This window comes from Chrysemys picta, chromosome 20 (genome assembly GCF_011386835.1).
Source record: "Chrysemys picta bellii isolate R12L10 chromosome 20, ASM1138683v2, whole genome shotgun sequence".
Lineage (NCBI taxonomy): Eukaryota > Metazoa > Chordata > Testudines > Emydidae > Chrysemys > Chrysemys picta.
In genome coordinates, this window is record NC_088810.1 from 20,216,373 (window position 1) to 20,228,395 (window position 12,023).

A 12,023-nucleotide genomic window follows, 5' to 3' on the forward strand; every position below is an offset into this window, starting at 1 on the left:
CTGCCATGGAAAACTTAACAGAAGGCATGCATGGCAGCAAGATCAGCGTGCTTGTCTTTTGCCACCTGTACATGGCACAGCTGAGGTGTTCCAGCCCAGAGGTGGCTGCATTTCAGCTGTGAGGGGAGTGATCCCTGCAGATATACAGGGTATGTCTATGGCACACTAAGCCTGGGCTCTGACTCAGGCCCCCCCGCCCTTCCTTCTGCAAACAAATCGGTCTGACTCCAATCAGCAAGAGCCCAAGTCCTGCTGTGACTCGGATCCGAGCCCTGTCATTTTGCAGCGTGGATAGCGGATGCAGCTCGAGCTGCAGACCTGAGTCAGGAGCTCTGCGTAGTGCAGTGTGGATGCAGTAGCACGGTCGTGAGACCCAGCTCCAGCCACTGTAAGCCCAGGTTTACAAGGCAGTGCGGATACTCAAGTGTGGTCTTGGAAACACCCAGTCCACAAGCTCGGGTCCCCAGACCCGGATTTACGATGCAGTGTAGACATACTCCTGTAGGCCTAGATCTTGGGCCTTGTGGGAGGCAGGCTGGCTGCTGCACCCGCGGGTGGATTGAGCCCAGGCTCAGAGCCCGAGCAAGCTGGATCAAAGCGCTTTGGGATGACAGATGTCGAATAAACGCCAGATCGCGTATGCGAGTGAGCTGTGAGAACAGCCTTGTTTGGGCTACACCAGGGGTTCTCAAACTGGGGGTCAGGACCCCTCAGGGGGTCGGGAGGTTATTACATGGGGAGGTTGCGAGCTGTCAACCTCCCCCCCAAACCCGCTTTGCCTCAGCATTTATAATGGTGTTAAATATACAAAAAAGTGTTTTTCATTAATAAAGGGGGTCGCACTCAGAGACTCGCTATGTGAAAGGGGTCACCAGGACAAAAGTTTGAGAGCCACTGGGCTACCCCCTCCTCTTTTCCCCCCTCCCCTGCCCTCTTTTCAGGCTGCGGCTCCTTTAAGAGCCGTCCTCGCCTTTAAGAGCAGACCGCCCTGCCCCTTTAAGGCGGGACGAGCCGGCCAGGCGCACGTGAGGCGGGAGTTGCAACACAGTAGCAACCATGGTGCGGGGAGGTCGCGCGCTGCTCGCTGGCCTGTGGCTGCTGGCGAGTGTCTCTTGCCTGCGGGGGGCCGCTGCGGGCTATCGCAGGAAGGTGAGCGGGGGGGACCTGGGGCTTTGCTCGTTTGCTGCAGGTGCAGGTTTAGCGGCTGTAGCCGCTTCAGGGGGCCGGGGGCTGGCCCCGGGGACACCCGTGCAAAGGGGGGAGCGCTCAGCCTTGGGGGGCTAGGCAGGGAGAGGGCCAGGGCCTGGGTCTGCAGGCGATGGCTGGGCTGATGGGAGTGGGGGGGCTGATTGGAGTCATTCAATTAGACCTGCAGCCCCTCCTCCTTCTCCCCGCGATGTTGTTGGCTGAGGGTTTTCTCTCCGTGCAAGTGTGCCATCGCCTTGCCCGGCCCTTCCGGCTGTGTGCATCTTGCTGTGTGCATCATAGCTCAGGGGTTTGAGCATTGGCCTGCTAAACCCAGGGTTGTGAGTTCAATCCTTGAGGGGGCCACTTAGGGATCTGGGGCAAAAATCTGTCTGGGGATTGGTCCTGCTTTGAGCAGGGGGTTGGACTAGATCCCTCCTGAGGTCCCTTCCAACCCTGACCTCCTATGATGTCCTGTAAGGGGGACAAGCGGCTCTGCTCTGGGGAGGAAGGCAGGCAGGCGGGCGCTGGCTCTCCAGGAAGCTGGATTCTTACCCTGGCCCAGTTGCTACTAATGCTCCTTCCCTACAGCTGGGCCGGAGACCAGCCGGGGAGTGAAATAAACCAGAGGCCTGTAACTTGGTAGCCCCAAACAAACAGCTTGAAGAAAGGGTGGGGAAGGGGGGGCTCAGAACCCTGCTAATGGCCCCACATGGGGGCCTGGTCAGTAATAATTGAGGGTGTCCGGGGGGGACGACCAGCAGAGAGAGGGCAGGGAATGACTGGCTCAGGCAGACCCCTGTTGGCCCCTAGTGGGGGGTCCCAGCAGAGGCGCTCAATATGGCAGTCCTGGGGGGAGCTTGTCCTACAAGTGTCTGGAGGTCCTGTTCCTGGGGCATATTAGTTATAAATAAATAATATATGGAGCTATACCCATCTCCTAGAAGTGGAAGGGACCCTGAAAGGTCATCGAGTCCAGCCCCCTGCCTTCACTAGCAGGACCAAGTACTGATTGCCCCAGATCCCCAAGTGGCTCCCTCAAGGATTGAACTCACAACCCTGGGTTTAGCAGGCCAATGCTCAAACCACTGAGCTATCCCTCTCCCCCTCCCCCCCCCCCCGTGTGTAGTTCATGAATTCCCCCCCCCCCCCCCCCCCCCCGCTCCCCGCTCCCCGCTCCTCCTTGTGATGGCCAGCTATCAGTCCTTTCCTCCCAGCACCCTCCTGGTTGTCAACAGCAGTCTGCTCTCCCCAGCCGGCCTCTCACTGGGTGACTCACGGGGGAACGACTCTTGCTTCTAGAGAGTTTCCGTCTTTCCCTGACAAGCCCTTTCGAAGCAGGAAGTGGAACTGCAAAGCAGGTTCCTTTCTAAGCCTGCAGGCTCCGGGCTAGCAACTGTGGGGCTTCTGCTTCTGCAAAGCGCTCTGGCTTCTTGGGACTTCCCTTTTTAGTTTTGATATCGCTTGGAAGAAGGGAAACCTCGTCTTAGATCTGCTCTACCCAGTCCTGCCTTGGGGGGTGGGGATGAACTAGATCACCCCTTGAGAGCCCTTCCAGCCCTACGTTTCTGTGGGTCTATGAAACCACCATGCTTGTCCCAAGAGAACGCTGTTAGGGGTGTGATTTATTTTAACTTATTTGATATTTTTTTGGTTCGCAATATAGTTATACCAGTACAACCCTCCCAGTGTGGCTGCAGTTATACGGGTGTAGAGGTGCCTTGTACTGGTATCGCCTATTTTCCCTTCCCATAGAGGAATAGTTAGACATCATCCCATTTATATTGGTATGCCGCCTCCACACTTGTATGGCTTCAGCTATCCTGGGATAGGTGAAGTGGTACAACTTTTTTGTGGGTTTCGACAAGGCTTTATGTTATGCCTGGGGAGTGTTTGTCGTCTGTCCCGTGTAATCAGAGCATTGAAGCAAGACCAGCCGCAAATCTCTTGGATTCTCCCATTTCCCCTGCATCAGAAAAAAAACTGAAAATCGATGTCCTTCCCTTCCCTTGGTTTTTGAAATTCTACTCCTTTTGGTCAGATACTTTGGCCCAAGTGAAGCACACAACAAAACCAGAGGCTACTTGATGATGGGAGCTCTGTCTAGATGGTTTAGATGATTCGATGGGTCTCTTCCAACTCTTTAACGTCTGGAGCCTTGTGTGCCAGACTGACGATATCTGGCGCAAACCTGATGGAATTAGGAGACACCTTCTCGAACTGGGTTTAGTACCTGTGGGGTCTATTGTATTCAAAATGCAGTTGTGTGTGTGACTATGAAATTGTACCTCTCTCCTGTAGGAGGAGAGGAGGTGAAGCCCTGTCTGCCAGGGAAGGATGGTCTAGTGGTTAGGGGCGAGCCTCTGGCTTGGGAGATCTGGGCGCAGTTCCCAACTCGGCCCCAGATTCCCTTGTGTGATATCAGGCAAGCTGCTTAGTCTCGCTGGGCCTCAGTTTCCCCCCATCTGTAAAAGGGTGAATACTTAGCTACCTCACAGCAAAGGTTTTCTCAGGCCTAGATGCTGTGGTAATAGGGTCCCAGACAGGTAAAGGCAGCCTAAGGGGCCAATATAACGCAGACCTCCAGATTCCCAGTGACCCTAAGGAGTCCAAGGCTGACAATCCTGGCCGAAGCTTGTCCTGCCACTGCCCAGCAGGGCACGGGCTGAGCGGAGTCTAATGAGCTCAGGAACGGTCTGTGTGTGTGAATAATGCCCTGCCCGCTCTCTGCCTCCCACCGCCCAGGTGACCCTGCAGTCCGTCCCCGGCTCGAACAGCTCCTCCGCCAACCTCCTGCACGTGCGGGCCGTGGGCCGGAACAACACCCTGCACTACGTGTGGAGCAGCATTGGGGCGCCCACCGTGCTGCTGCTCTACACCCGGACTGAGAGCAGCGCCCTGCGCGTCAACTGGACCAAGCTCCTCTCGGCCTCCCCCGCCGGGGCCATCTGGATCGAGCCGCCCGGCAGCGTCGTCTACTCCACCGCTGTCGTCTTCACCAAGGTCAGGGGCGGCAGCGGTGGTGGGTCAGAGCCGAAGGAGCCACCTGCTTGGCTCCCGGCACAGCTGGTCCTAGAAGGTGGCATTCAGCTCTGCCACATAGGGCATCTGGCTGCCCTCTGTTCATGCCCATTTGCTGCCCGATGTGGGGCTGTCCCTATGCAGCCTTCTCCAGTGTGCTGTCCCCCATCTGCTTCCTGGGGAGGGAAGGGGGGTGCTCACCACTTCCCTTGGGGTGGGAACCCTGCTGTGGTTGCAAGTTGGGGAAAGTATGCTGCCTCTTAGCCTGTGTGCTGTGCCTTTAAATTTCTGGCAGGAGACAGCTCCTTCCTGGGGGGGAACAAGCCCCAGTGAGCATGCAGGTGGGATGAAAGGAGGGGGAGGGGTTTGCAATGGACGGTGCCTCCCTCAGTAGTCAGGGGAAATAGGTGGAACATGCATGGTGCCCTGCATTGCCAAGGGACTGGGGTCTAGTATGCACGTACATGGGGGTGTGTGTTTCAAGTCTCTTCCAATTCAAATCGAGGCCCCTCTCCCTCCTGCTGCCAGGTGTTCGAGTACAATGGGGCCAACGTATCGGCCCTCTCCAAGGGGCAGGAGGAGCCGTTCTACGCCCCCTATGACCTGGCTGGCTTCTCCTGGCAGAGCGTGAACCACACCGTGAACCAGACGGCCCTCACGGCCAAGTTCCAGGGGGTGGACACCTCGGACCCTGGGGGGGCCTTCCACAATGGCACCATCTCTTTCCAGGTGAGGAAGCCCTCCCCTGCCCCACTTCCTTCCCGGGAGAGGAGTCTGTTGCTGCTAGCCGTCCAAGGGTGTGACCCAATGCCCACTGAAACAGAGCTCCTGGGAAGCCTCCCATCAGAATTGGGGCCCCTTGGGCCGCCTTGGCTATAGCCCCTGTGCCATTGGCTATATGCTACACACCCTCCATGCACCCCTCTAGCCCCCCGCCAGGCTCTCAGCTGCCTCTCCTCTGTTGCTGTCGACCCTCTCCCTGTCCTGTGCTGGTTCTCTGGTCCCCTCCCCAGCCCTGTTGGCATTCCCCAAACAGCATTCTTCCCCCTTCCCCACATATATACCCTTCCCCTCACCTCTTCCTGATCAAGTAGGGGAAAGGGCCTCTTCCCTGAGCTTACAGCAGGGCCATGGTTAGGCGGGGCTGGGTTGGGACCTGCTGCAGGACTACCAGAAGCCACACCCCCCCCCATTCTAGCCCTCGGGGAATAGAACCCTGGAGTCCTGGCTCCCAGTCTCCTGTGCTGTAGCGTGAGAGCGTTCCCCAGAGGATGGGCCACTCCTCACTGGTTCCCCAGTGGCCCAGCAAGACCCAGTGGTTTCTCTGACCTTCTCCCAGCCCCCAGGACTGTTTGGAGAAGGTTCATAGATTAAGGCGAGAAGGGGCCATTCTGATCCTCTGGTCGAACCTCCTGTAGACCACAAGCCAGAGAACCTTGCCCAGCAATTCCTGCATCCAGCCCGTAACTTCTGGGGGAGCTAGTGTGTCTCCTGAAGAAAGACATCCAGGCTTGAGTTAAAGGCTGCAAGGGATGGCGAATCCTTCAGGGCTGAGGTGCATTGTTATTCCAATGGTAACGCCGCTGGGCTGGATAATCTGGCACAGTTTCATCGCGGTAGGCTCCTTCTGGTTGCTGTAGGGCGTATGGAGTTATAAGGGGTGTTGTGACGAGTCCCCCATATCCTTGCTGTAACACTTGTTATGGTAGCACTGGGTACCCACCTAGTGCTGGGTGCTGCACAGACACGATGCAGTCCCGGCCTGTAAGAGCTGACAATGGACAAGGGAGGGTGTGGGGGGAAACTGAGGCATAAAGAGGGGAAGTGACTTGCCCAAGATCACTCAGCAGGTCAGTGGCTGCGCTGGGAGCAGACCCCATGAGTTCTGAGTCCTGGCCTGCTATTCCTCTCATGCCTCTGCCTCCAGGTGACTGCCTATGAGCAGGGTGGCCGGGACGGCCCCCTCCCTCGCCTCCTGCACACCGCCAACAGCTCCAAGGTGGAGTTCATCATGGACAACGTGGCCCCGCGCGGCAACAGTTCTCGCTTCATGCTGGAGGTGGTCACGGTGGAGGAGAAAGGCGGGCGCAAGAGGCTACAGTCTGTGCGGTCCATTGATGACGAGTACACGCCCACCATCTTTGAGGTGAGGGCTAGGGGGTGCTAGGGTGCTGAAAGCCATCTAGCTGCCTAGACAGAGGCCGATTAGGAGCCCACGGTAATGGGCACCACGTAGGAGCCGATATAGAATAGAATGGGGAGGGAAGAGGCTGGAGCAGGAGTGAATATGACCCATGTTGCTGGGGGTGTCCCATTCTAATGGCTGATGGATATATTGAGGATAAGAGTCTACTACCAGTGACAGCGAGTGGAGTTCCTCCTTTAGCTCAAGTGGTAGCGGTGGAGGCCCTTGGTGCTGCATGGTGCTAGTGCCCTGAAGAGGTTGTGATCTTGGCAGGGGACGACACGCAGATTTTAAGTCCAGGTTGGTTGGAAAACAAAACTTCCTGAGAGACATTGCCTGTTTGGGTTGGAATTTTTGTCTTTGACGGAGACTTTCCAGACTGCTCTAATTCTTAAGCTTCAAATGCTAAGGTTAGCAAAGGGCCCTTCACCTAATATTTGTCCCCACGATGTTTTGTTTATGGCTTCTACGACCTGTCTGTGCTATTCTGAAACTTCCCTTAGGAGCCTGCTTATATGGGAGAAATCCAGGCACGAGAAAGGGAAGTCACTTGCCTGAGTTGGTGCCAGAGCTGGGAAAGGAACCCAGGAGTCCTGGCACTCAGCTTTGACCAGCAGAATTTGCTCTCTGGATTCTGTCCTGGGCACTGGAAGGAATCCTGGCTCTCAGCCTCCCTGCTCCCTCCCAGGGCTGGGGACAGACCACAGGAGTCCTGGCTCCCAGATCCCCTGCTCCAGCGTGAAAGCAGTTGGTCGTCAGGCCCTTGCTTCATCTGCCCTCTTAACGTGTTGCTCTCTCCCCTCTCTCTGGGTGGGGGCAGATGGCCCAGCTGGTGTCCGAGCCCCGCAACGACAGCATTGGCCCGAGCTTCTTCCAGTGGAAGACGACTGCGTACGGCTCCAGGGAGGCCAGCCGGGAGAACGCCATCCGCTGCCGCTACCACCCCCTGCAGACAGCCAACCGGACGCTGCTGGGGCCCAGCATCGCGCATGCCTACTTCGGGGAGGGCCTGGACCGCAGCCACCACATCGCTGCCATCAATATCTCCTTCGGCGGCGAGGACGGGGAGGTCTACGCCGAGAAGGGCTACCTGAGCTGGTGAGTGGTACCTTCCTTCTGCTCCCCTGCCTGTCTGAGTGGTATCTCCCCGCCCGTCTTCTACCCACTACCCCTGCAGAGTGCTAGGTGCTGCACATGTGCATGGACGGGTGCAGCCCCTGCCCTGGAGATCTCCTGGCTGAAGGCTTCTGTTTGGCTCCCTGTAGTTGGCGGCTGCTGCCCCACTCCCCCTCCCGACAGGCCTGTGGCTTGGAAAGGTCAGTCACTGAGCCCCATTTCTCCCTGCCCTCCAAGTAGCTTCCTGTGTCCTCTGCCATGGGCTACTTCAAACTCCCCCCAACTATCTCTGCACAGAAGGGAAGTGACTGGCCTGCAGGGCAGAGGCAGGATTTGAACCCGGGTCTCCCAAGTCCAGTGCCTTAGCCCCAAGGCCATCCTCTGTCCCCATTGGTGGGAGGAAGGAGGCCATGGGACTCCGCTGATTGGCCCAGACCGGCCTCTTCATCACTGGCTAGCCTCTTCCTTTGCTCCCTGCTTCCCCCAGGTCTGCCTTGCTCGGCTTCGGCACGCCCCCGAAAGACGCCTTCTCTCCCCTCGTGATGGCCATTGTGGTTGTGGCCCTGGGCACCCCCGTGGTGCTGCTGCTGGTGGGAGGCCTTGTGGTGCTGTTCGCACGGAGGAAGCGCCGTTCCCAGTACGAGCCCATCAACTGACTGACGTGGGCAGGACTCGGAAACAGCTAGCGCCGGCCACGGTTCTCTCGCCGGACCCTCGGGCTCCCCCAAGGCTCCTGAAGTGACTGCTCATGGGAACTTATTTATTAATAGCCACGGTTACATGTCCTCGTCTCTCTCTATCTCCACGGCCCGGACCCCTCGTCACTCCAGGCTCCGAGGGGAATAGTGCAGTGACCTGCAGTGCTACCTCCGCACCCTGGCTCTTCGGTGCTCGGCACGGGGGGGATGGGAAGGAGACCCGCCCTGTATTCATAACTGTTCGGCTGTCGGATGCCTTGAGGCTGGACTGATCCATTTCTCCCTTACTGCTTCTAAAAGACTTTTAGGGGGTATCTGGCACTGAGCTTCTCCACGGGGGCCCTAGAATACATTCCAGGGCAGGGCTGGGATCCGGCAGGGCTTGCCCAAGAAATGCCTCACTTCGGGGGTCAGAAACATTAGCAGTTTCTAGGCCAGTGTCTAGCGTCTCCCTTCACTCCACCCATCAGCGTGCCTGACCCGGCGTTCACAAACACAGAACCTTCCCATAGGGCACTGTGCAAGGTGCTACCCAGCTTCTGGTTTTAATCGCTGCTCTTGTTTTAAACCAGCCGGCGAGGGATTGTGGCTCGAGGGAGGGGGTTGGTTGTGTTCACCACTGGGAGAAATGATCTTCTGCCTCTTTAAAAAGGAGAAACCACTCGTCGTCTTCTTCCTCAGAGGCTGGGGTCACAGAAAGCAACGTGCCTTTGCTGTATAAATCACCGGCTTGTGAGCAGATCAACCTAGTTACACCCCGCCCACGCCACCCGCTTGAATGTTTTGTAAAGTCACCAGTTCCTTGGATGGTGTCACGCGGTTCCACCACTCGGCTGCATGCTCACCAGTGAGGCGATCTGCCGCCCGTGAATTCTGACTGTACCTGGGACGGTTAAAAAGTTGCCTTTTGCCAATAGGGCGGAGGCTTTTCAGAATGAACCAATGACTTTGGGGTGCGTCAATGTTAGGTGTCCAACCTGAGTCCCCTTAAAAGGGGCCAGATCTTTCTTTTGTCAGAGGGTCAGTGCTTGGCCCTGCCTGCAAAACGGGGCCTCTTTTAAGCTACCTCAGGTTGGGTGCCCAAAAAATCACCAGTCCCTTTTGGAAAACCTTGGCCTGAAAGGTCTAAATTCTGAGTGTCAAGCACTCTCCCTCTCTTCCCCCCCCCCCCACCCCCCCTGCTTGCAAGTTCCAGATCCCATTGCTGTTACGCCCCTATTCTCACTCTGCTGAGTTTGCTCGGAGAAGCCAGCTCTGAACATGTTACTTGAAATCTCCCCAAGCACCCTCACTTGGCTGTATGTAATTCACTCTGTGTTTGAGAGGTGATCACAGGTTTTCTTCAGACGCTTCTATCTTTTTTTGATCTGCCTTTTGGACCAATTAAAGAATATTTTTAAGACCTATGTGCCTTTTGGTAGCTTTGTACATATGTAGGGCCAGGCTGGTGGTAAATGTGTATTCGAGTAGTGCTTGGGGCCCCAGGCTGGGTGAACATGGAAGTAGCCCATCCCTGCCCCCCGGATTGAAATAAATGTTCACGTGTCCTGCTCAGCCAGGAAAGACCATTGTGGGCAGCAAGACCCAGTGGTCAAAGGGCATTCCAGCTTCATTGCAAGAACATCCACTGGGGATAATGGTGAAGATAGTAAAAATTATTGAAAGGGAGTAAGTCTTCGCTGATATCACTATTGGGTGGGAAACAAAATCCTAGTTTTTCCTCTAGTGCTGAATGGGTCCCAGCTCTCTGGGGGCCTGTTTTAATTTTTTTTTCCCAACTAGTTTTACTATCAAGGGCTTCTGGCTCTTGTGTGGGTCACAGTAAAAAGCCAATCCCGTAAGATCTCCCAGGTGAACCTGGCTTGGCTGGTGCCTACATGGCAGACCCATAGAGGAGCTGGTTGTGGCCGATTTGGTGTGGTGGTCTGATGCAGTGTCCCAGCTGGGGGTTAGGTGGGATTGTGTTGCTGGAGGGGTAGCTGCTCGGGTGAGAGGTGAACTGAATTGCCCAAGGCCATTTTGGGTACAAGGGCAGCTGTTTAGTGTCCCAGCCGCATTCAAAATCTCTGGAATTTACCTTTCTCCCCACAGTCTCAGTTGGCACCGGATGTCGCTCCCCATTCTGGATGACTCTTTACGGTTGCTCTGCTACAGTGTTCAGCCCCAGAACTGGCTGCATTTCCCCAGGGGAAGAAATAATTCCTATATGTCACGCCAATAGGTTTGTGATCAATTTTTAATGGTTACCAAATAGCTTAAGGTGCAAGGTAGTCGCGTAGCATCCTCTCTCTCTGCCTAGGTTTGATCTATGTCCATCATGGTGCAATAACATGGGTGTTGCTAACAGAGCAATGGCTGAGTCCGCTCCCTCCCCTAGCAAGTGACAACAAGACGCTGGAGAGTAGAGAATCAAACCGAGCCTGGCCTCGCTGCTGGCTCTGGGCATGTGGGATCTGGTGTCTCAGTTGGTACAGGTTACTTCTGGATCGCAGATGAGGCGTTTGCCAGCTGTTCTGTAGCGTTTAGTGCTATCCTGCCCGCCATGTGAAGTGAGAAACAGGTGAGGTAGCAGTCACGTCGGCTTAGGTAAGGTCCTAAAGTAGAGGTGGGGCCCAGTGTTCGAATCCAAACTCTACGGCTCCAGGGTGGTTGAATGAGAGTTTCTGGTCCAGTCCCATTTCTAAGCTAAACAGTTCTTGCCTTTATGACAAGGGATCTGTTCTGGCTCCATGCCTCCAGCTGTCTGGGTGGGGGGGGTGGGTGGCTGGCTGTGATATATTGCACACAGGTCTAGCAGTGTAAAGGGGAGCGCAGAGAGCTTTAGCATGGAGGGCACTGCCCCTGTCTGGGATGAACTTGTGCACCGCTCCCCCCACCCGCAAGCTAATTAAGTTAGTTAATGGGACAACTGTCTGCTCTGTCTATGAATAACAGTAATAACCTCTAATGCTATCGAGCTCTCTTCACCAAAGGAGCTCTGTGTCATCTCCACTTTACTGAAGGGGAGGGGGGAAACTGAGGCACAGAGAGGGGAAGTGATTTGCTCATGGTCACCCAGTGGGCCTCAAGCATTGCTGTGCCAGCGTGGTGCGGATGTGCTCTCGTGATGAAATCCTGGCACCACTCACATTGACTTCACAGCAGCCAGGGCTTCACCCCAGGAGCCTGGGTGCGCTTGCACTGCGCTATAGACATGGAGCGTCTAACCTGTGGAACTTCCCGCTTCAGGACTCCAGCAGGATGATTCTTAAAAAGACAGGATCACGGGGTGCTCGGCTCCAGGGTTCGTTGCAGATCAAACCCCACACGCTTGTGCTGAGCGTTTACGGGCTTTGGCGCTGAACGTGCCGCCCTTGTGATGTTTCTGTATCTACGATTCTGGGCTAAAGCAACCCCAACCTCATGCTGCAGGGCTGCAAGCCTGAAGGAGTCAGGTAGGAATTCCATGTTGGTGGTGGTTTCATCTTCCTTTGGCTGTTCCTGCAGATGAGACCAGACCAGGAGCCTGATGCAGTTTGGATTTTTTTTTTTTCTTGAGGCTGGTTGGAAGAATGGTGGGAAGAAACACTTTCCTGTCGGGAAATGGGGTTTCACCAACATGGACCCTTTCCAGCAGGAAAATTTAAACGCTGCCTGAGCTACCATGGTGCCTCCTGCCCAGACTACGTCTTCCATGATACACCAAGCAGCATGAGACTGCAGTGGCTCATGGGAAATGTAGTCTAAGCAGTGAACTGAACCCACAGGCAAGCATGAGTCCCAGAACTATAACTCCCATCAGTCATTGCAGCCTCTCAGGAAGGCAGGGAGCTTAATAT

General features: G+C 55.8%; 1 protein-coding gene across 1 annotated transcript; it reads left to right on the forward strand.

Annotated features, from left to right (window-relative positions):
- Nucleotides 1–991: 991 nt before the first annotated feature.
- Nucleotides 992–9,609, forward strand: GLMP (glycosylated lysosomal membrane protein). Its single transcript, XM_005280748.4, has 6 exons — nt 992–1,149; nt 3,931–4,188; nt 4,735–4,935; nt 6,134–6,352; nt 7,212–7,489; nt 7,995–9,609. Exons 1-6 carry the CDS (start codon nt 1,057–1,059, stop codon nt 8,161–8,163), a joined length of 1,218 nt encoding a protein of 405 aa, XP_005280805.2. The 5' UTR covers nt 992–1,056; the 3' UTR covers nt 8,164–9,609.
- Nucleotides 9,610–12,023: the final 2,414 nt, after the last annotated feature.